This window comes from Haliotis rufescens, unplaced genomic scaffold (assembly GCF_023055435.1).
Source record: "Haliotis rufescens isolate VD_foot unplaced genomic scaffold, xgHalRufe1.0.p SCAF_11, whole genome shotgun sequence".
Classification (NCBI taxonomy): domain Eukaryota; kingdom Metazoa; phylum Mollusca; class Gastropoda; order Lepetellida; family Haliotidae; genus Haliotis; species Haliotis rufescens.
In genome coordinates this window covers 3,698,433-3,724,589 of record NW_025963791.1, presented here as the reverse complement: position 1 = coordinate 3,724,589, position 26,157 = coordinate 3,698,433, and the positions used below count along the sequence as shown (strand labels likewise).

The 26,157-nt window shown below is 41.4% G+C and overlaps 1 protein-coding gene across 1 annotated transcript; it reads left to right on the top strand.

The window, feature by feature from the left end:
• Positions 1-936: 936 nt before the first annotated feature.
• Positions 937-25,774, top strand: LOC125378048 (putative uncharacterized protein DDB_G0282133). The gene is made up of 3 exons (XM_048392849.1): positions 937-1,074; positions 18,209-20,758; positions 25,679-25,774. The coding sequence occupies exons 1-3, from the start codon at positions 937-939 to the stop codon at positions 25,772-25,774; spliced, it is 2,784 nt and encodes a 927-aa protein (XP_048248806.1).
• The last annotated feature ends 383 nt before the right edge of the window (positions 25,775-26,157 follow it).

The window sequence follows — 26,157 nt, the reverse complement described above, 5'->3', positions numbered from 1 at the left end:
CTGAAATATTTCCGATGTGACGTTAAATTTGAACTCACTCACTCCCTCAATCACTGTACATAGGAACACATCTCTGTATACACATCCATGCGTTTCTGTATAAACCTCTGTATGTATAAGACTCAGTGAATATCTCTGTATTCATCTATATATCGTCTTTGATCTTTACTCATAAAGTGGTACAACTGCATTTTCTGATGTTTTAATATGATACACTGGTATTTATGTTTTTACTGGAACATAAATAGAGTTAAAATCACCATTACTCCTTGATATGTCCAGCCAGATGGTTATAGCTACAAAGTGACAGGAGACAAGTAAGGTTCCTGGGATGTTTGTTTCAGGGATCCGTCAGCGAGTCTGGTCTAGGTTTGCAGTCATGGTGGAACTCATGACATAAGATGAAGTGATTGGTGTCATGGAGGAACTCATAATATTAGATGAAGATGTCAGTAATGGTGTCATGAGGAACTCGTTATATTGGATGAAGATGTCAGTGATGGTGTCATTGAGGAACTCATAATATTAGATGAAGATGTCAGTGATGGTGTCATGAAGAACTCATAATATTAGATGAAGATGTCAGTGATGGTGTCATGAGGAGCTCGTTATATTGGATGAAGATGTCAGTGATGGTGTCATGGAGGAACTCGTTATATTGGATGAAGATGTCAGTGATTGGTGTCATGAGGAACTCATAATATTAGATGAAGATGTCAGTGATGGTGTCATGGAGGAACTCGTTATATTGGATGAAGATGTCAGTGATGGTGTCATGAGGAACTCATAATATTAGATGAAGATGTCAGTGATGGTGTCATGAGGAACTCGTTATATTGGATGAAGATGTCAGTGATGGTGTCATGGAGGAACTCGTTATACTGGATGAAGATGTCAGTGATTGGTGTCATGAGGAACTCGTAATATTGGATGAAGATGTCAGTGATTGGTGTCATGGAGGAACTCATAATATTGGATGAAGATGTCAGTGATGGTGTTATGGAGGAAGTCGTTATACTGGATGAAGATATCAGTGATTGGTGCCATGGAGGAACTCATAATATCGATGAAGATGTCAGTGATGGTGTCATGAGGAACTCGTTATATTGGATGAAGATGTCAGTGATGGTGTCATGGAGGAACTTATAATATAGGATGAAGATGTCAGTGATGGTGTCATGAGGAACTCGTTATATTGGATGAAGATGTCAGTGATGGTGTCATGGAGGAGCTCGTTATACTTGATGAAGATGTCAGTGATTGGTGTCATGGAGGAACTCGTTATATTTGATGAAGATGTCAGTGATTGGTGTCATGGAGGAACTTATAATATTAGATGAAGATGTCAGTGATGGTGTCATGAGGAACTCGTTATATTGGATGAAGATGTCAGTGATGGTGTCATGGAGGAACTCGTTATATTGGATGAAGATGTCAGTGATTGGTGTCATGGGGGAACTCATGATATTAGATGAAAATGTCAGTGATTAGTGTCATGGAGGAACTCATAATATTAGATGAAAATGTCAGTGTCAGGAACAATAAATGAATCCAGACTCTGATGGGTCAAAGTGAACATAAGTGAACTAATCACTGATTGGTTACTGTGGACATTTTGTTTTCTCAGTAAAGCCAACATTGATTGGTTGAAGTGGACATAATGTTTACATCAAGTAAAGACATCAACGATTAGTTCTAGATGACAGTTAGGGTATCGAATGAAGGCATACAATAGATTCCAGAGGGAAATGTCTTACAACACCTAGTGAGTAACACCATTGATTGGTTCCGTATGGTACTTTGATAATGTCTTCAGCTAAACATGGAGTGGTCATGATAACAGTGACAGACAACAGACACGGAGTCTGAAGGACTTGGTGATCATGGCAACAAGTGGAGATAACTGGATTGGTTAAAGAGAATAATGTTATGCTCACATTTCCTGAACACGCCTGTTAACATTACCTCATGTGATTGAATGTTTACTGACAATGTGTCATGTACAGTTGTGGGCCAGGTGCAGTCTGCAGACTTTCTGTTTGATGAAAATAAAGATACTTGGCAAGAAATTGTTTGATTACTGTTCAGTAGCATTTCCAAATCTTTAGGTCGGCACGGTTGCCCAAGTCGTACAAGATACAAGGTGCTGGAATTATGTGAAGACTTGCATCCCTTAAACACAGAATGATCCTATGATCATAAGTTCGATTCCCTGATTTGCCCTGATTATGATCATTGGTTTGTCAGTGGCATACCCTTTGTCACCAAAGTAGTAACTGTTTGAGACCTTCTTGATTTTGGGCTTTCCTCCCATATTATGCTGACACACCATGATACAACTGAAATACTGATCACAACAGTGTTAAGTCACTCACTCACTCCCCCAACATGCTCAAAATGTTCAGTATCTGTACTCTATATGGTTTGTCGGTACATAAATTGTGCAGGTCTAGTGATGCCATCCAACCTGAGTTGGTTATAATGATAACTGTCAAGAACACACAGAGGATATTTCATGTGTCGATTGAAATATCATGTTTCTCTTATCGAGTGACGGGGGAAAAGGAGATATTTTCATTTTCCCTCGTCACGGAATGAGAGAAGCATGATATTTCACTCAACACATGAAATAACATATCTATTATATACTTTTTGTGTAGTTGTCTACCGGAAAATTAAATTATTTCATTACAAATGTAAAACCTTGAAACGTAAATTCTCCCCACCTAACACCAGAGACCTCTATTATATGGTCTATGCTAACACACAGGGACGGTTCACCACCCCGTGTATTTGCGACTTAAAATGTAGTTTCGTGTTTGTAAAATCTTAAAAATAAAAACAAAAGTAATAAAAACATTTAGGATCTCGAAAAATCTGCAGCATACATATAGATATGATTGTATACAAAATCAACTTTAACAGAAAATAATCTTGAAAACTAGGGGACAGCTGTTGGGAGCGAAAGAATGCACGCTGGTTAAGTAACAAAAATGGCGCTTTGCGAAACGGTTGACTACTTCAATGAGAGATTTACAGTTTATAGCGAAATATTTTCAAGAGAATAACAAACAGCATGAAGCGATATAAACTCCATAAATGACCATCTGTCATTATTTTGCCTTGTTAATGTGGAACTAACTTACAAAGGAAGTCAACAGTTTGTGTACGGGCCAGACACTTACGATAAAGGCAGACAATTTGAGGGAAGGTAACTCTTGTATGACAATAGTTCCGTCAAAGTGTCAGGGTTCACAGCAATGAAATATCAATTGTTATGTTCACTGCAATGAAAATATCACTTTTCTCGGAAAACTCGGTCTTTCACTCCGAAGTATATAATAAATGACCATTCTCCTGGGATATTGGAACTGAAACAGCAAGAGTAATTGGTGACCTCATGGTGGACAAACAGTTTTTATGCATATTTTTGGTTCACAATGCCAATCTGTACAACCCTACTTTCTATACCAGTTTTTCCTGCACACTGAACATTTTCCATACGACTGCAGGATTGCCCTTTTCCCATCCACGATTGCCCAGTGTGTAATGTCTCCCTTCTGTTATGAATACCCTGGGCCAATACGCTGCAACAGCTTATCCTTGAGCCCTGTTCCGAAAAGTGCGATTTTAGAAATGGCCATCCATTGACATTCCTCTCACTATGGTTGAATGTTACTTATTTTGGCCGAATATTATTGTTAAGATTGTTTACATGTGCATTAAAGTAATGTCATTCGAACTTGTTTTTGTTGCAAATGTTGGAATCAGTAATTTATTTGTTTGCTTCCCCATATGGGTAGAATGTGTGAAGCTTAATTAAGCTGTCCCCTGCCATAATTTTGCTGGAATATTGCATAAAACCATAATCACTCACTCACTGTTTCTATGTTTTCAGTATTTAGGTGCCCATGTTGGCTTGGCTGGTGGCTGGAAAATAATTTAGGATAAAATTAACATTTCAGATATCTTATTGTTTTTCCAAATTTACGTAACCTGCTACAGAGTGTGCAGTGTTCGTAAGGTCGGTCTTGTCAGGGTTGCAGTTTGTGTATAGTTTGTACAATTTCGTTTATGTTAATGCATAAGCTTGTATTCAGCTGTCTAAGAAAGATCATGCTGTTAAGATTGTTTTTGCTTTGGAGGGTCAAAATGCATGACTAGTCAATCAAGAAAAATATTAGAACCAAGGAATGTGTAAGTAATTTAGAAATTTCTTGTATTCATTTTGTCGGACAAACTTGACCCTGACCTTAACGCAGCACGGACTACACGTGACCTTAAACATCATGCCACAGGAATGCTACATGTAGGGCAGTGTATCCTAATCTGATATGCATATTTGGTTTGTTTGATTGTTTGATTCTGCAATATTTCATTATTTAACAGCGGTTTGTGTATGATTGACTCTGAACGGGACAAATCTGTGGTTGATATTATGAACAGTGTCCATGTTTAGGTCAAGACCTTTTGCAAACAGCGGAACCTTTCAAAACAAGGAAGCCGATCCAGATCTCGGTCACTACCTGATCAAGTCCAGGATCCCAAATGTCCATCCTAAATTATCACAAAGCTAAATGTGACAACACTTAAAATAGTCTCTCCATATAAAATGTGCATCAGTATACTTCTTTTAGCTTTGTGAAAACATTGAAGGTAAAGAAAACAGACTTTTTAAATGACTGAAACGTTGTACACATACTTTCATTCCTGTCAGGAAAGACATGTAAATACTGCTCTAACCTCACTAATCCACATCTAATGTCTGAAACAAGGTAAACTTTCATTCCATTCAAATTCAGGTTGAGACAAAGTTCACTGTAGTGTGTTTTGAAAGGAAATATTGTCACTTCTTTGAACTGCCACTTGGCCAAATTAATTGCAGATGATTACTGAGAGTAATGTCAGTATATTTCCTGATGTGACAATATCAGATAATGTCATTGTGGAAATGTTGCATGATCAGATCAAGGTAATCATGTAGACATCATGATATATAGTCATACATCTGATAATGTAGAGTATCTATGTTTGGAATGTTGGCATTGTGGTGACATTGAATGAATGATTAATGTATTTGGATGTTAAGAGATATATCTTATCATAAACATTGTACTCATGGAACACTTTGGACGAGTGACGGGGCATCTAAAGCATTCCAATTTGTGCAGAGTTGAGTCCCTTAGTCCTGGTAGGATTTGCTGGTCAGGGGTAAATGTCATGAACCTGTGCTTTGGGATGTCCTCACACATTAGGGTAACACATAGTGAAGTAATCTACTGCTTAAACCATGAATTTTGAATTTACTCGATTCTAATTGGTCAATCAGAGGCTATTAAATCATATTAAACCCCATCTGATTGAAACAGCTGGTTTAATGGCCGCATCAACGCGGAAGCTAATATTCATAGAATAGTACTATTTTCAGTCCTTGTCGGTAGGCATGTTAAAATAATTATATCTACAATTATCTGTATATCTGTAATCTACAATTACAGGTTACAAAATGCACAGATGCGGTTACTACAATATTCAAGGGATGTGTGGCAATACATTTCGTGCAGAAAACATGATAGAAATCTACAAAGGGAATGTTTTTACGTTACGGAGACAACAGAGAGCTTGGAATTTTGGCGCTTTTCTATATACGACTGTGACGTCATATCTTTTGCGCCACAATGAGCGATATGACGTCATAATGGTGACACGCGATGGAGAGAGAAAGCCTTGCAAAGCTTGCTTTGTTTTCTTTATGGATGCCCACCTCATTTAGCTTACCAAGTATGCTTTCAATGCCTGTCATATGTTCAACCTCTGCCGAACTATGCTGGCAGTATGGAGTTATGATTTGGCTGGACTAACGAGTCTATGCATAGTCTAATCAAAATGGCGTAACGAAATCGACATCCGGTTCATAAACTACCGTGCACATTTGGTCGATTGCAGGATTTGAACAGCATCGCCGACTCGGCGTCAACAGATATTTTCCAAATCTGTCCATGTTTTTAATCAAGGTGCTCACACTACTTGATGCACTTCGCGAAGTAAGACCCGTTTATCACAATAAAGATTTTGATTATCGATCAGATCGTCTTGACTGGGCGCCGCCGATTTGTTTGAAGCAAATGCAAGTGATGAGGTGGAATCTGGTTGATCAGTAAGAGGGACAAGGAAGGGACATAACTCGTAATAGCCACTAGAGGCGCTACGATCGAGCCACGATACTGCAGCCTTCATCAGCAAGAGTGGAAACTGGACTTTTACAGTCACTTAACACCCTTGCCTCGGAGCAATGCATTAAACCACAGTCCCCCACACACCGTGAAGTATCCTATTGCTTAAACCAGCATTAAACCAAACTCCCTCTCACATCTGTGAAGTATCCTACTATTTAAACCAGCATTAAACCAAACTCCCTCTCACATCCGTGAAGTATCCTACTACTTAAACCAGCATTAAACCAAACTCCCTCTCATATCCGTGAAGTATCCTACTACTTAAACCAGCATTAAACCAAACTCCCTCTCACATCCGTGAAGTATTCGACTACTTAATCCACCATTAAACCAAACTCAGACAGTTCACTACATGTTCCTTCCTGACCTGTCCACAACCAGAACACCGAACAGGACAGTCTCCCAATGCTGAGACTAGTCTGTAATTGGAATCAATAAGCTCAGTTACAATATACCAGAGTTATCATTCCCAATGACATTTGTATCCATTTACTTAAACGACAAACTACTGCCTCTCCTATTCATTGGACATTTCTGGATAAGTAAGTAATGTTGTTAACTTCCTCACGAAATTATCAATGCTCGGAAGTGAGTGAGTGAGTGAGTTGGGTTTAACGCCGCTTTTAACAGTATTCCAGTTATATCACGGCGTGTCAGCTTAATGTGGGAGGAAAGCCCGAAGTGATGCAGGTCTCAGACGTTTACCACTTCGGTGAAACCCACGGGCATGGGTATGGTGCTGACAAACCTAGAAACATAATCGGGGCGAGCCGGGATTCGAGCCCACAATCATAGGTTTCTGGCGTGCCCAAGGGACGCAACTATGCACAGCGAATCGCGGCACCTTAGACGACTCGGAAGACCAACATCAAGCGTAACAAGGTAAGCGCATGTGCCATGGGGTTTCTTATATACGCTTTGCCGCGGATAACTGCAAGATTTCAAATGCACCCTTAAGAAATAATTAACCTGTATGCATAAAGACCCCCAGAATGTTTCTCCTAACAGTTTCTTCGTTTGTCAGCATCATATCCATGCTGGTGGGTTTCATCAAATTGAGACTTACAATTGAAGATTTATCCATCCATTATTTCTGATTTTATGATGTATGACATTGATATAAATATACCTGTCTAATTTCCTCATTGAAACCTATGTATTTAAATGACAACCTCGTGCAGCTGAATTAAAAAATGTACGACTTATAAGGTAAGAAATACACACTCTTTAATTTCTATCAAATTCCTTTTCGGTTTTGTAGGTCATTTCGCCAAAGATAAGTGGTCCGTTTTCGTCAAATTGGTGTCATTGTGGCACATCAATGTCAAAATACTGATTCATTTGGGGTTTTTTCATTATCCTTTTATAAACAACTTAACACTTCATTAACCTGAACTTTCCTATGCTGTTTTGGTTAATGACGTTGTTTCCGGAGGAGTCGGACAAGTCGAACTTGTACTTGTAATTCATGGTAGTAGCTATAGGCACGCAGCATACCAAAGATTGAGTGAGTGATTATTGCTCTATGTCGTATCGGCGACCTTGTAGGTTTTGGGGACGAAACAACATTCCAGAGACAAGAGCTTAGTACTTCTGACATTAACGCAGTCTTGACATGTATAAGTAATTACCTTTGACAAGGCCAAACATGAACCCCACGGTGTTACTAGCACTTAGATCTGTTGAAATGACGTTCCAGCTGGTAGGCAAAAGTCCGGTCAATATGTTCCCTGGTGTTTGACCTTGAAGACTCTTGTACCGTCGCAATAAGTTACACCTTCGCATAGCCCGCATGCTGCAGTGTCAGACCTGTAAATGTGGATACAACATAACACCACTCAGACAGTAGTAAACGAGGTTCCGCTTCTTGAGGTTCGACTTCTTTATACACCATCAACAATCCGTGAACATCTACGATAATGCAATTAGTGCTTCTAGCACATTCTTTTCAATGACAACTGTCTTCTATTGATAAAACCACCACCAAACAGGAATACCGGCGTCTGCTGCATGGCTGCAAGCAGACGACAAAATGCACCCGAGCCAAGCCAGATACCGCCGTCTATTCCACGTGGCATGTGAGCTATAACGGTCACTGAGTGGTTTCTTTCATTGGATAGTTTGGCACTGATTAGTGGTGTTTTTCATGACACTTCTTGCGCTACCGTTGTCAGAAACTCACAAAAGGGGAATTGGATGACAAGTGTTTTTGGAAAAGTCACCTATTTGTACTAACTTGTTCCAGTATATTTACTGTGATAACATAGCTAAGGGGTATTTGTCTTGTTACAAGCTTTAGACAACGATTTGGCTACCAGTTGTGACTTTTTAAGTGACAAGAGCCAGCGTATTTGCCACTTGATGTCATCAACACACTAAACATACTGACATGACCTCTTGTATTGATTGTTAGTTGTTTAACGCCGCCCTGAGTGATAGTTCAGGTGTATGACAGGGCTCTGTAAAAAACCGAGTTTGGACCGGACGAACCAGTGAAGCAGATCATTATCAGTGTGCCTTTGTTCAAAACAACCTTAGCGCTACGACTGCCGCAAGTCTATGTTAAGGTATGGGAGAAACGATCACCTTAACGCTTTGATCGCTTTGTTCAACATCGCCCTGGTATATTCCTCCCATAAATCCCCAAATCTTCTCTGGATTCACCCAAGGGGACCCCCAATGGTCTGGGTACGATATACGAAACTGACCAAGGTACAGATCCTTTACCACCTGATCATCCATCTTCCCGAGGCAAGTTGTCCATTAGCCTCTATCAAAGTCTAAAACTAGACACGGGAAGATGCTAATCAACACACCTCTTACACAAGCATAGGTACTAATAACAGTGTAGTGGTAGCCCTGTCAGTGGTCGTGGGCTTCACCTAAGTGGTTAACGTCAAAGACATGTATCATGTCAGGTATTTCTCCCACATAAAGCTAACATGCCGTGAGAAACTGAAATACTGTGCAAAACAACATTGAACACACCTCATTTCCCAATCGAATTAAAATCTGATCTTTTACTCCGATCTATCTGCGTGAGGACCAAGAAACATCTCCATAGGAGCCTCATGTTAGCCAAGAGATGATTGTGAGAAGGAGTATGCCAGGTAATTGTCTGAGTGGTCAATCTCTGCTTGAAGCAGAGAGGTACCGTATCCTGTAAAAGATGTTAATGTCAAAGTGGTACGCTTTTTCTTTCCTATTACAGATAGTGGAAGGAATATCGAAATATTTTCTTTTAAACATGAGTCACAGTTTTTAGCGTTTAGTACAGTGCTCCTTCTTCCTGGATATCCAAACAAAACCGTATCCCTTGTTTTATATATACTGAACCGCAAAAGAAACGTCACCCCAAGTAACATTGCATGAAGATTGTCATTTAAATATCTGGGTACTTTTTGTCAAAGTTTCTAAAATTTAACTGTAGCTTGTCCGGAAAAATGAAATTTGATGATAAAATAACAAAGCAGTTGACAATAAAACCGATCACCCAAACGCATCACGGCAACGGCCATGGTAATCCCATGCACGTGACTTCCGTGCAAATTGAAACGCATATACGTTCCCCAATTTCTTGCCCTATAAAAATCCACCCAGATCGGATAACATTCATTAGTTTTTGATGTCAAGATTGGCAAGAAATCAGCGACACCAAGCCCTTGTAAGTTTGTAAGCTGGACAAACCGCCCGGCAAGAAGCCTATGCATTTCAAGTCCAGGTAAGGACCATATACAGGCTCCAGCAGCGGTACCAGACCACCAACACTACAGATGACCGACCACGTAGTGGAAGCCCAAGGGTCAACACCCGACGTCAGGATCGTCAGATTGTGCGACAGCATCTTCAAGATCGCTTTGTTACTGCTGTGGAAACTGCTCGACAGACCATTGGGACACACCAGCGACACATTAGTGCGGACAACGTGCGTCGACGATTGACGAGCAGACACCTCCACTATCACAGGCCACACCGAGGACCCATTCTGACATCAAGTCATCGCAGGGACCGTCTTCAGTGGGCAACACAGCACCAGCATTGGCGCCACCAGAGAGAGAGTGAGAGTCTGTCCACGCCGTGGGGAACGTTATTCGGATACTTGTGTTGTTGAGAGAGACTCGTGGGGTTGTCCGAGCATCATGGTGCGGGTTGGAATTGGTCTTGCACAGAGGGTCGGCCATGTGGCCTTCCAGAACATCGGTCCAGGGAGGGGCAATGGTGTCATAGCAGCTCGGTACATTGATCAAGTCTTGAGACCACACGCCATACCTCATTTGGCACGTCGCCGTAACCACGATTTTCAGCATGATAACGCCCGTGCCCACATTGCAAGAGCAACAAGAGACTTCCTCCAGCAGAATGGCATCAGAACCATGCAGTTGCCTGCCCCAGTCCCGATTTAAATCCCACTGAGCACCCGTGGGACGAGATTCAAAGACGGCTGAATGACGTACGACCAAGGCCGACATCTGCAGCTGAACTGCGTCAGGCGTTCCTCAGAGTGTGGGCTCAAGTGCCTATGGCCTTCATCAACCGCCTCATCCATTCCATGTGTCGACGTTGCACGGCAGTCATCAATGCACACGAGATACTGACTTTCTCATTTTCTCAGAGACTAGTATTGTGTTCACTTCAAGAACATTTGACACTCTAATTTCAACCTTGATGATCAGTTTTGCCAAGTTTCATCCTTTTAATATGGCTCAAAGTATGTTTACAGTGTTTGGACAAATAAGGTTTCTCATATATCTATCCATGATGACGTTTCTTTTGCGGTTCAGTATGTACTACTCAAAAGTAGGCAAAGAATCTGGATTGACAGATTAGCTTCAGTAATTTGAAAAAAAACATCGAGTGTTCTTTAACTCCCTTTCAGTGGTATGTATTAATTTAGTACCTGCTAAATCTTTAGCAGGTTCAGGTTTTTTCTCAGTTGTAAAATTCATAGAATAGGTGTTTTGCATTATTAACCCCTCTTGTGATGACCTTGTGATGATGGATTACCTGCAGCTCCGGTCTTGACCTCTTACTGTGAAAAGTTTCGTAGAAGTAAACAAGAGCTAATGAATCAGTGAGTTGGGCTTTATCATTTTTATGTAATCATATTGTGTTATTTTCAAAACATATAAAAACACACCGCTCTGTAGCTCACGTGAATTAAGAAGAAATAATGGCGAAATGCAATAACATTAGAAAAACGGGGGTACGTGAAGGTCAAAGGTCATAGCTTACTCAAAACTCAGAATATGCCGAACAAACGTATTGTATGTTATGCGACATACCATATTTATGTGATAAATACAGACATGCCTGAGTAAAGACATTGTCAATATGGTGGCCATGTTATAAGTCACATCGGAATTATGTGAGGTAATCTTAGAGACCCCATAGCTGGGATCATTCTCACAAAGTTTCAGCTCCTTGTGTCTTGTAGTGTCAGGGGAGATGTAAATACAAACCGTAACGATGGATGGACAACCGGACGATGGACTTGACTTTCAATGAGGTGAGCTAATAAGTTGAACCCCAAGACGCCCCCTTTTTCCCCCCACAGACAGCTTGGCAATTACACCCACCGCCGACAGGTCCGCTATCTCGGCGCTTTTATACGATCAGTTATTTCCGTTCTGATGAAAATTTGAATATTCGATACAAAACAAAGGGAACATTGTATTAACTTGATACGGTTTCCACTCGTTAAAGATGGAAGCGACGGCTTCCTTAACCCGATGTCAATAAGACTATTAACTTGTCCTCTTAGCGCATGTTCCGACACGGATCCAATCGACGCGAGGCTAACCTAAAGGTCAAATAGAGAGCATGTTTCAGTGTCAAGGGCGGGTCAGTCAGATCACACACTACAAATATGAACTGTATCGGAAATGCATTTATGGGACAAAGGTTCGTTGCTTGGTTTGTTGTTTAACGCTGCACTCAGCAATATTCCAGCTATATGACGGCGGTCTGTCAATAGTCGAGTCTGGACCAGACAATCCAGTGATATCATGAGCATCGATCCACGCAATTGGGATCGATGACATGCATCAACCAAGTCAGCGAGTCTGACCACCCGATCCCGTTAGTCGCCTCTCACGACAAGCATAATCGCCTTTTACAGCAAGCATTGGTTGTTGAAGACCTATTCTACCCCGGATCTTCACGGGTCATGGGACAAAGGAATATGATGAAGCCAACTGTTCATCAAATGTCAGCCTATTGTAGAAGTACTGACGGATTCCACTCTGGCTTGTCTGACATTCGAATAACAAACCATTGCTAGGAAATGATTTTATCTTCCCAATTCTGTGTAAACGTGTAAACGTCCTGATAGACTGTATACCAGTACGGTATGTCCCGTGTCGCTTCCTGTCATGCGCAATGGTTAGATATTTTTCTTGAAAGGTTGAATGATTAATGGCGCATGAATTAGGTGTAACTTTGAAAAGTATTTACGGCTTAATGTAAGCATGATGCCGGTCTCAAACGTTTACCAAGTTGGTGAAATCAACGAGCACGAGTTTGTGGTCATTAATCAGATATGACACACCAGTGACCCCTGGCAAAAAGACCCCTGCTGATAACGGGAGTTGGTTTTTTTTTTTTTTCGCCAAAGGAAGCGAATGGGTTCAGCTGTTTATCATAAAAGAATGGTGAGGCGTACCTTGGTGAAACTCACCAGCACCTGCGTACTATTGGTGTTGACAAGCCAAGGCTTGTAATCGGAACAAATTTGACATTCGAACCCATCATCAGCGGATTCAGGATCGACTAAGGGACACAACTGTGTAGTTGTGGCGCTTATGTCCACTGATCCCCTCTAGTCATGCTCAGTGTTTCCGACTACGTGTTACAGTTATATCATGGCCCTTTTAACGTGGGAGGGAAACCCACAGTTGACACAGGTCGTAGACGTTTAACATTCTTGGACCCGAACCAACGCTCAGCGGATCCTGAATTGCTAAAGGATACAACTCTGAACAGCGAATTGTTGTGATCGACATTCATTTGAGAGTGGTTCAGATCATTTTTGATAGTGAGTGAGTAGAATCTCCATACTGGGGGACACAAACAATGGAAACATATTGAGGTTAATCTATCGTGCACCGGTCAGACGTATAGTCACCTCTAGCTACGGGATAACAGGACCTATTTCATCTGTAACTTTCTGACATTCACAATGATACAAACATGGAACCAGTAAATATCTTCAGAATTCCAGTCTGGCATCAAATACTTATTCCACCTACAGATCACCCCGATCCGCAAAAGATCAGACATATTTCCCCCCAGATAACATTCCTCACGTCCTGAAGGGGTATGGAACAAATGCGATTTGGTCAAGTTACGCAATCCCTAGAGGTCAAACTATGGTACCGGAAATGACGTCATGGGCGTATCCGATGCCCGTTGATCTGTTATTGAAACCGCGACATTTATAAGAAAGCTGTTGAATCCTGGTGTGTAAGAAGGACATCGTCTTGAGAAAGAGGCTATCCTGTTTACGTAGGCTGGAGCGTCATGTGGCGTCCAGGTGTACAAGTGTATTTGATATTGTTGATAATAATGAGTCCCTGCTGGGGAACATGCTTGTGTAGGTATATACTAATGTTCACATTTACACAAATAGATTGTTTTGGCACTCTGTAGAGACGGAAACTCGTCACGATGTGGCTGCGGCTACCTTGCCACATGAGATCACCACAAATTAAGGATATGTTCTTCGAAACCTCACCCTTGTGTGAAAAGATTCATGGTATGCCTTCATTCATCTATTTGTTAAAGATCCATTCATTATTATGAATTGGATAAATTATTATATTCATACATTTATCCTTCCAAATGAATAGCAATAAAAGAGTACATCAAAAGAGAACAAAAACACATCCTGAATTTAATAACTGTGATATCTGTCATGTGTCTGTGGCATTCCATCAGTAAATGAGACATCAACTTGTGCCAATAAACAGATTAATGTAAAATCTGTATTTGAAAGTAGAAATAACAATTATCATATGGAAAATAAAGCATTCGCGGCCCCTTTCGCAATGTCCAATGCCATCAGTCATTTATCATTCAAAGAGACGTGAGACAATATTTCAAAATCACAATAAATATTAAAATATATTTTTACGAATTTCATCCTACGTGAATAACCGAAGACCAAAAATGCATTTGTTGTGGCCTAAAGAGATATCACGCAATGCACATGCCATTATTTGATATGTATTTTCAGAACAAAGAACATATGCATATTAGTTTTCCATTCACACTCGATGTAGAATGGTCTGAATATTGCTGGCACTTCAAACGTTCCTTGTGAAATAGCCCCACAACAGAATATATTTAACACTGAAATGAAACATTGCCAGGACGTGAATGGAATACTGTTAGTGTTTTAATATGCTATAACAGTATTATCCTACTGTCTACGCGGTCAATTAAAACCAGGGGTGACTATTGGTCTGGAAATCACTATTGCGATAATTATTGATATTGCAAGCAACTATTGCGATAAATATCGACAGTTTCAGTGTATTATTTTAGATGAATTTTAGTGTTGAAATAAACCTTGGACTTGAAGTTTCTTTCGAATGTGGTAACCATAACAATAAATAAAAAGTAAAGCTTGAGATATGACTGATTTGTTTTTTCTTTACCCTAAAGGGAAAAAAGAAATTTCCACATTACAATGTGTAAATTACTACCACTCCTGATCAAAAGAACAAATTTGAAAAGCATTGCATGTATTGTATTGAAACTGTAAAACTATGGTAAATACAATCGAAACTACCGGTATTCCTATCTGAAATCGAAACTTTTGATCGGAAACTGCTTTAACAATCTATTTATTGACTTTAAGTGCTGACCAATATATATATATATTGACATTATCGATATTATTTATCGAGACGTATCTGTCAGAACTATTATTTACATGCCGAGAGACCATCCGGACGTTTACAGCTGTTCACATCAGTTTGAGTGAGTACACGTGTGGAAAACGGATATTGAAAGAAAACTAAACGAAAACCATATTGGATTAGCGATGTTGATGAAAATTGACATTCTACGATTCGGTTCCCAGGAAACCTGTCTAGATTGTAAGACGGGCAGACGACATTCAATTGAACGAATCAGCGTCAAGACTGACGTCAAGTTCCGGTTCCGTTGACACGATCGACGCTGACATACAGATTCCGGACTTCGAAATTATTGACAGTGTGCCATGACATATTGTCACATATATTACCGTAAAAACCCTACTTAATGACGGTGCTCGCCCCCGCATGCTCATTTCCTGACAAATCATGGAGGTCAATGCCCTTCGGCCAATGTTTATGCGGGCTGTCACTTCAGGCTTTGTTGTGAACGGCCGACTGCAATTTGTTTTGACAGCTTGTGATTGGTCAGATGAACGATAGCAGGCAGCGTTTGACCTCGCGTGGAATCCCAAGAATACAACATCCGCTTGGATTAGGATGTTCTGTGTATGCACGAAGTTTGACGTTGCAGTACGCGTTGTTTATGTTGTTAATGGCAATGTCCGCGGAGACCTGAGTGTCAACAAACAAGGTTAGGGCAATACATCCAAGCAAATAGGTAAACAACGGTAGTCTAAATACTAGAAACAGTCGTTACCGTGTTGTTATAAGTAGATGTAGTGGTTATATTGGTGTCAAAATAGTAGTCCTAGTGAAGTGGTTTTGCGCTATGATAAGGTATTTGGTGCATTTAGGGTGCATTGGTTTTGTGCAGGTTCACGAACATTCGATGTTAAAGCGCGACAATTATTAGTAATTAGCAGAAGTATAGATTAAAGTAGTGGGAGTCATATGTGTTGAATTGTTTGACAGGCATTACTTAGAAGTTGACGGATGACAAAGTAGACAGAATTTATGGATAACAACTTCTTTAATTACTGTAAAGGCGACGTTTCGGTATAGATCCTTATACCGTTGTCAAGCAGGAAAGTCTAACTTGACAACGTCCTTTTCATTGTGTCTACTTTGTCATTATTATGTGTTGTAGCAGCAGTAACAGTACAATACATGCAGTAACAGAAATTGTAGTAGTATGGTCGTTGTAGTATGACGAGAATCGGCAGCAGTAGTAATTACCACGGAATCTAAGTGACATATTCATACATGGAATTCCTTTCTCTACGAACTCTAAAGTAATTTGACATCTATGGATAAATAGTGTTTATGGGCAACATTAAACAATAACAATCAATTTACTGCAAACTGGTACAGTCCCTGATGAAGCATATTGCTTGATCTAAATACGCGACCGCCATCTGGTCGTGTAGGATATAGATGTACATGTAAATGGATAAAGAAACAAATATTAATTGCAGATTCAGCACATTAATATGTTTTATTGTGAAACAATATGAAACGAGTCAGTGACACCCCGATCCCTTTTAAGTCGTCTCCGTTGAGACCACGGTGAAGTGAAAATTGTTGTGGTGACGTTACACATAACGCTTGAAACAGTGTGGCGAAATTCTGATCGCTTGCCAGAATAGTTCCCCGACGTCGCATAAAAGCACATGAAAGCAATTTGACACACCCCATCGTCACATCCCTAAAACCGCGAAAGAAATTAATTGAAAATGATACAACCGACGATAAGGCCCCGGGATGAAGTATTAGCACCGAACAGTCCGGAGTGATGGTGACTCACCCCTTACCATGTCGAGCTGTCTCCCCAACTATCAGACAATTCCACTTTCTTGTACCATCGATCTGTTACTCACCATTCTCCAATCTTGCCTGGAAGCACATTTTCCAATTGCACGTACATCTGTTTATTAAATAACTACTTTGATTGTACACTGAAGCCATCAATTAAGCGAATTACATTGACATGTGTCCACGGTACAAAGATTTGCTCGTTGCAAATGGATAAACTGGGTTTCACTTTGGCCAGCCGTAACGAAAGCTGCATAAAAGCCCAGGCAAATTTGCAAAAAGAAAGATTTAATTTGATTTATCCACGGGATGTTATCATGTATTATTATTGTTAGTCAAGAGTGCAAATGGACAAAACGTCCTCCCAATCCGGTTTCTCCTGTCCTACATGCCATGCAGAATGACAAGAACTAATTGATTACGTTCTCAATCATTGCATTACTGGACGCGGCCATCGCCACTGAGATCCCGAATCTTATCAACAGTGCTCATCCATACAACTGCTCAAAAATAGACTTCGTTTCGCCCCGGTTTCCGACAATTTTGGCCTGAGCTATATTGGGTATTCTTTGGTGAGGTCTTTTCACTTCGTCTAATCAACGACTGCGTTCAACGTTGTATTCTCAGTAAATCTTGTCGCAGCCTGTACGTTTCTTGTGATTCGTTCCTGAAATAGACTTCTTTGACAAGTGCAGCTTCATGGTATTTTGGGGAAGGATTTGTGGAACGTCGACCCACGGTTGAAAAAGAATGTCTGTAAATCACTTAACTTACGGCGTCGGAAGGGGATCCCCGTTTACAGTGCAGCATTGGCATTATCGATAAATTTGAGCGCGTTGAATATCTATAATGAACGCCCAGTGACGACTTCAGGTTCCAAGGGGACTCATTCGGACTACTTGCTGTTATTCCCCTTCGGACTGCTGTCCGTATTTTCAGTTCATTGTGGTTCATACTCCCGATAATTGAGTTCCACAATATTGGTCAAGGAAGACACTGTGACAACTGCAAGGGTGATACATGGTACAGGCACTAGACATCTAGATACATCTAGAATATCTCCGAATTGTTTCGGTAGAGTGCTGGTCGATCATACAACAGTACGTGTGTAACACATTAAAGTACGCCTTCGGGCTCATCACACATCAATTTACGTCTTCGATCTGCTCACACGTCCAATCTACATCTTCCATACGACAACACGTCCAATCTACATCTTCCATACGACAACACGTACAACACGTCCAATCTACATCTTCCGTACGACAACACGTACAGGACGTCCAATCTAAATCTTCCATACGACAACACGTACAACACGTCCAATCTACATCTTCCATACGACAATACGACAACACGTCCAATCTACATCTTCCATACGACAACACGTCCAATCTACATCTTCCATACGACAACACGTCCAATCTACATCTTCCATACGACAACACGTCCAACACGTACAACACGTCCAATCTACATCATCCGTACGACAACACGTCCAATCTACATCATCCGTACGACAACACGTCCAATCTACATCATCCGTACGACAACACGTCCAATCTACATCTTCCGTACGACAACACGTCCAATCTACATCTTCCGTACGACAACACGTCCAATCTACATCTTCCATACGACAACACGTCCAATCTACATCTTCCATACGACAACACGTCCAATCTACATCATCCGTACGACAACACGTCCAATCTACATCTTCCGTACGACAACACGTCCAACACGTCCAATCGACATCTTCCGTACGACAACACGTCCAATCTACATCTTCCATACGACAACACGTCCAATCTACATCTTCCATACGACAACACGTCCAATCTACATCTTCCGTACGACAACACGTCCAATCGACATCTTCCGTACGACAACACGTCCAATCTACATCTTTCATACGACAACACGTCCACCACGTCCAATCGACATCTTCCATACGACAACACGTCAAATCTATATCTTCCATACGACAACACGTCCAATCTATATCTTCCATACGACAACTCGTCCAATCTACATCTTCCATACGACAACACGTCCAATCGACATCTTCCGTACGACAACACGTCCAACATGTCCAATCTACATCTTCCATACGACAATACGTACAATACGTCCAATCGACATCTTCCATACGACAATACGTACAACACGTCAAATCTACATCTTCCATACGACAATACGTACAACACATCCAATCGACATCTTCCATACGACAATACGTACAACACGTCAAATCTACATCTTCCATACGACAACACGTACAACACGTCCAATCTACATCTTCCATACGACAACACGTCCAATCTACATCTTCCATACGACAACACGTCCAATCTACATCATCCGTACGACAACACGTCCAACACGTCCAATCTACATCTTCCATACGACAACACGTCCAATCTACATCTTCCATACGACAACACGTACAACACGTCCAATCTACATCTTCCATACGACAACACGTCCAATCTACATCTTCCATACGACAACACGTCCAATCTACATCTTCCATACGACAACACGTCAAATCTACATCTTCCATACGACAACACGTACAACACGTCCAATCTACATCTTCCATACGACAACACGTCCAATCTACATCTTCCATACGACAACACGTCCAATCTACATCATCCGTACGACAATACGTCCAACACGTCAAATCTACATCTTCCATACGACAACACGTCCAACACGTCCAATCTACATCTTCCGTACGACAACACGTCCAATCTACATCTTCCATACGACAACACGTCCAATCTACATCATCCGTACGACAACACGTCCAATCTATATCTTTCATACGACAACACGTCCAATCTACATCTTCCATACGACAACACGTCCAATCTATATCTTCCATACGACAACACGTCCAATCTACATCTTCCATACGACAACACGTCCAATCTACATCTTCCATACGACAACACGTCCAATCTATATCTTCCATACGACAACACGTCCAATCTACATCTTCCATACGACAACACGTCCAATCTTCATCTTCCATACGACAACACGTCCAATCTACATCTTTCATACGACAACACGTCCGATCTATATCTTCCATACGACAACACGTCCAACACGTCCAATCTACATCTTCCGTACGACAACACGTCCAATCTATATCTTACATACGACAACACGTCCAATCTACATCTTCCATACGACAACACGTCCAATCTTCATCTTCCATACGACAACACGTCCAATCTATATCTTTCATACGACAACACGTCCAATCTACATCTTCCATACGACAACACGTCCAATCTATATCTTCCATACGACAACACGTCCAATCTACATCTTCCATACGACAACACGTCCAATCTACATCTTCCATACGACAACACGTCCAATCTACATCTTCCATACGACAACACGTCCAATCTATATCTTCCATACGACAACACGTCCAATCTACATCTTCCATACGACAACACGTCCAATCTTCATCTTCCATACGACAACACGTCCAATCTACATCTTTCATACGACAACACGTCCGATCTATATCTTCCATACGACAACACGTCCAACACGTCCAATCTACATCTTCCGTACGACAACACGTCCAATCTATATCTTACATACGACAACACGTCCAACACGTCCAATCTACATCTTCCGTACGACAACACGTCCAATCTACATCTTCCATACGACAACACGTCCAATCTTCATCTTCCATACGACAACACGTCCAATCTACATCTTTCATACGTCCAATCTACATCTTCCATACGACAACACGTCCAACACGTCCAACACGTCCAATCTACATCTTGCGTACGACAACACGTCCAATCTATATGTTCCATACGACAACACGTCCAATCTACATCTTCCATACGACAACACGTCCAATCTATATGTTCCATACGACAACACGTCCAATCTATATCTTCCATACGACAACACATCCAATCTACATCTTCCATACGACAACACGTCCAATCTACATCTTCCATACGACAACACGTCCAATCTATATGTTCCATACGACAACACGTCCAATCTACATCTTCCATACGACAACACGTCCAATCTATATGTTCCATACGACAACACGTCCAATCTACATCTTCCATACGACAACACGTCCAATCTATATGTTCCATACGACAACACGTCCAATCTATATCTTCCATACGACAACACATCCAATCTACATCTTCCATACGACAACACGTCCAATCTTCATCTTCCATACGACAACACGTCCAATCTATATCTTCCATACGACAACACGTCCAATCTACATCTTTCATACGACAACACGTCCAATCTTCATCCTCCTGACGACAACACGTCCAATCTACATCTTCCATACGACAACACGTCCAATCTTCATCTTCCATACGACAACACGTCCAATCTTCATCTTCCATACGACAACACGTCCAATCTACATCTTTCATACGACAACACGTTCAATCTTCATCTTCCTGACGACAACACGTCCAATCTACATCTTCCATACGACAACACGTTCAATCTACATCTTCCATACGACAACACGTCCAATCTACATCTTCCATACGACAACACGTCCAATCTACATCCTCCATACGACAACACGTACAACACGTCCAATCTACATCTTCCATACGACAACACGTACAGGACGTCCAATCTACATCTTCCATACGACAACACGTCCAATCTACATCCTCCATACGACAACACGTACAACACGTCCAATCTACATCTTCCATACGACAACACGTCCAATCTTCATCTTCCATACGACAACACGTCCAATCTACAACACGAACAGAACAGACTGTACATATTTTAGAACCAAGGCTTAAAGCGTGACAGGCGAACCCAATAACCGTTAGGCTAGCCGACCTCACGTACACATTTTTCAGTTTAGTGACAAAAACTGTGCATTTAATATTTCTGCAGGAACTAACATGAACTACCTAACATCACTGTGATGAAGTCAGATGACGAACAGCTGCCACCAACATCATTTGATGGCATTGAAGAGCAAAGGAGGGCCAGTGCTTCGAATTTGTCACATCAAATAAGTATATGTGGTTGGGGAGAGATTAACGTTGGAACCAACCTATCCGCTTCAGAAGTCGGAAATAGTTCATTGGATCTTTGATGTGCGTTTCAACACAGGCCTCGGGCGAATCTAGAGAGGAATTCCACATCATCTGTGCGAGAATCGATAAAAACATATCTTTTATAGTAGCTAGACAGACATATATATTTCCCAAAACGAAAATGGAAAGTTTTTGCAATGATTAAAACTAGCAAGTCGAAGACGTGGTTGTAATAAAATGTTTGTTGTCGGGGCAGGCGCCGACAGTCCTGAATCGATACATGTGAATGGCCGATGTAGGGACCTTTCCAGAGCTCTCAATCTACTGCCTCTCCATATTGAACAGTCATACGTCCCCGAATAGCCCAAATTTAAGTGTATTTATATCCTTAATGACTTATTGACGAATAGTTTATTGTTCGTTTTTGGCGGGGGGCGTAATTACCACATTTATCAACCGCAGTGTTGCTGGTATTTGTAAATACGTTATGATATGTTTATTTGCCAGACACAAATTACACTATATCGAACAATCAACACAGCAGTAGCCAATATAGCCTCTCGTAATAAAACAGAAAATATAAATTTCTCCATACCATCTTAGAACACTTTCGGTATATATACAGCTGCCAGTATATACTCCTGATGTTTCAATACCACCTATACGTTTATGTCTGTAGAACCTGTCTGTATATCTAGCGATGAGGTGCGGCGTCAGCAATGAGCGTAGCGTCTAGGGGCTATTTCTATTGACATGCTGGAAACTTGCAACAATCTGGAAAACAGCGCGCAGTGGCCATAGGTTCAGGGTTTCACAGTCTGTGATTAGCAGAATATAGAACGGGCACCAACAAACCCTAAATGTTGACAACATATCGCCAACAGACATCAATGGTGAAAGCGAAACTGAGGTAATCATCGCTGGTCACGTGTCATGTTTTGTGATTTTCGTGTCATGAGTCCCGATTAAATTGCACCTCCTTGATAAGCGTGGTCCCGTCTGGCCACGTCGAAATGAAGGTCAAGCTAATGTCAACCGCAGACCTCATGACTGATTTGGCGGTCACAACATCTACTGTCATACTTCACTACCGGTTGTAATATGTTTCCAATTCGTTCCTTATCATACAACTATTGGAAACTAATATCTCTTAATATCTCTTTTGGAAATTTTAACTTGTTTCCAAAAATCCCCTGCTCTTGTTAAAGAGTATTATTTTATTTTTTTGTGTGTGTGGTATATTTTGCGCGTTTATGCATATTTAGCATTCAAATAATTTTCGAGTCCAGGATTTGGCTTATTGGCTTATTGTTTTCCCCCTCATGTTATAAAACCTTAAGTGACCTAGAATTTGGACTTCCTTGATAAGTGTGGTCGTGTCTGGCCACGTCGAAATGAAGGTCAAGCCAATGTCAACCGCAGACCTCATGACTGATTTGGCGGTGGATCGGTTATGGTGGGGGGTGGGGGTGGGGGTGGGGGTGGTTTGGCATCACTATGACTGACCGAACCCCACTCCACATTGTGAAAGAAAGGGTCACTGGACTGGGCACTCGGGACACATACTGACACCTTTTGTTGTCCCGTTTCCAAGGCGTGTGGGCCGACGTTTTTGTCTTTCAGGATGACAGTGCCGTGCTTACGGTGCACGAATCGCCAATGCTCACCTCCAGCAACACGACATCCATAGAATTCCATGGCCAGCAATGAGCCCGGACCTTCCACCCATTGAACACGTCTGGGACATAATAGGAAGACGTATGCGTCAGCGTCAAAGGCCGCCGACCACAATGGCTGAACTTGGCCAGGCGCTGCAAGAGGAGCGGTGTAGGCTCCCTCGAATCGCCATTGCGAGACTCTAACACAGTATGCATCGTCGAGTGAATGAATGTTGTACGGCTTGTGGTGGCATTACGCACTACTAATCCAAAAACGTCAACTTTGAAATTTCTCATCTGACCCCAAACGTCCTACAAAATCGTTGACGGCCACAACGTCTACTGTCATACTTCACTACTGGTTGTAGTTCCCAATTCGTTCCTCATTATACAACTATTACTAGAAACTAATATCTCTTACGATTTTGGAAATTTTAACTGGTTTCCCCAAATCCCATACTTTTGTTAAAGCGTATTATTATTTTTTACTGTATGTGTGGTATATTTTGCGCGTGTATAAATTTTCAATATTCTAATCATTTTCGAGTCCAGGATTTGGCTTATTGGCAGCTTTGTTTTCCCCCTCATGGTATAAAACCTTAAGTGACCTAGAAGCGAAATTGGTCAATACCTCTTCCAAGAGTTTCCCCTTACAAATTATCTGGAAGGCAATAAGTATTTAATCAACTCGAACCCTCCCTTGATGATTCCTGGCATTAATATTGGTATCCTCAGGGTGGCGACTAGCACTGCTCGAGCACAGGTCATGTGACCCAAAACAACCACTCGAATTGGCTGGTCAGCGTAACATAAGCGACTGATGAAATGCGAGCTATGTAAGTAAACGCTTATGAAACAGCCTTTGGTTGATTGTTTGTAAATATTGGATAATTATTGGGTCACTATGTATATTGCCAGTCCCATGAGACTCAAATAGAGTTGTGTTATCGATGTAATGATAATACTGACGGTGCCTACGTCAAGTCGATCGTTTCGCCCGATAATACATGCCCACAGCGAGGTAAATTACGTCATACGTTTCAGTCGTTATCGAAACGTTATAAAAACAATTATGTAAAAAATAGGAGCTCTAAAAGGTCTCAATGGGATTCAAATTATTGACTTATTTCTCTGCAACATAGTGGGGGAAATATGCGTCTTGCATACTCTGGAGGCTGAAGGCCGAAATGCAAACTGGTACACGGTACAGGGTCCCGTTCCGCAGACCGCTTGCGTCGCGCTGTAGTGATCGTAACGCCCACATTGTAACATTGGCTTGGGATAGTCGTAGCACTAAGATCGGTTTGTGAAACAGAACCCAGTTTTGTGTCGACATCGCAGTACCAGAACAGATTTAGTTGGATACTCCCCTGTATTACATTCTACGAATATTTGCATGTTTACATAAAAAAAATTGTAATCTTCAATAAGAGCATCCTTTCCCTGTTTCGGCGGTATATACACTTTGTGTCGGAACATGAATTTATGTTGATCATCTATGCAGTTTTACTCTCACTGTTGAAATTTATTCGACTGTATTTGCTAAGCCAATACGCCCTAGCCGTTCGTAGGCATAGCAATGTGCCGCGAAGTTTTGCAGATACTATAGTTCAGGTGAAGCATCAAGTTTAAGTTGATATGTCATGTTTTAGGTCCTATGTCATGTTTCAGGTGTTATGTCATGTGTCAGGTGCTATGTCATGTTTCAGGTGTTATGTCATGTTTCAAGTGCTATGTCATGTTTCAGGTGTTATGTCATGTTTCAGGTGTTATGTCATGTTTCAGGTGCTATGCCCTGTTTCAGGTGTTATGTCATGTTTCAAGTGCTATGTCATGTTTCAGGTGTTATGTCATGTTTCAAGTGCTATGTCATGTTTCAGGTGTTATGTCATGTTTCAGGTGTTATGTCATGTTTCAGGTGTTATGTCATGTTTCAGGTGCTATGTCCTGTTTAAGGTGTTATGTCATGTGTCAGGTGTTATGTTATGTTTCAGGTGCTACGTCATGTTGGCATCACTATGACTGACCGAACCCCACTCCACATTGTGAAAGAAAGGGTCACTGGACTGGGCACTCGGGACACATACTGACACCTTTTGTTGTCCCGTTTCCAAGGCGTGTGGGCCGACGTTTTTGTCTTTCAGGATGACAGTGCCGTGCTTACGGTGCACGAATCGCCAATGCTCACCTCCAGCAACACGACATCCATAGAATTCCATGGCCAGCAATGAGCCCGGACCTTCCACCCATTGAACACGTCTGGGACATAATAGGAAGACGTATGCGTCAGCGTCAAAGGCCGCCGACCACAATGGCTGAACTTGGCCAGGCGCTGCAAGAGGAGCGGTGTAGGCTCCCTCAAATCGCCATTGCGAGACTCTAACACAGTATGCATCGTCGAGTGAATGAATGTTGTACGGCTTGTGGTGGCATTACGCACTACTAATCCAAAAACGTCAACTTTGAAATTTCT

Bases quoted from the DNA above. Each gene is read 5' to 3' on its own strand.
- LOC125378048 (XM_048392849.1), top strand. From the start codon at position 937: ATGTCAGTGATTGGTGTCATGGAGGAACTCATAATATTGGATGAAGAT. The intron at 1,075-18,208 runs GTCAGTGATGGT...CAACACGTACAG, and splicing joins CTCATAATATCGATGAAGAT to GACGTCCAATCTAAATCTTC. The intron at 20,759-25,678 runs GTACGACAACAC...GTTATGTTTCAG, and splicing joins ACGTCCAATCTACATCTTGC to GTGCTACGTCATGTTGGCAT.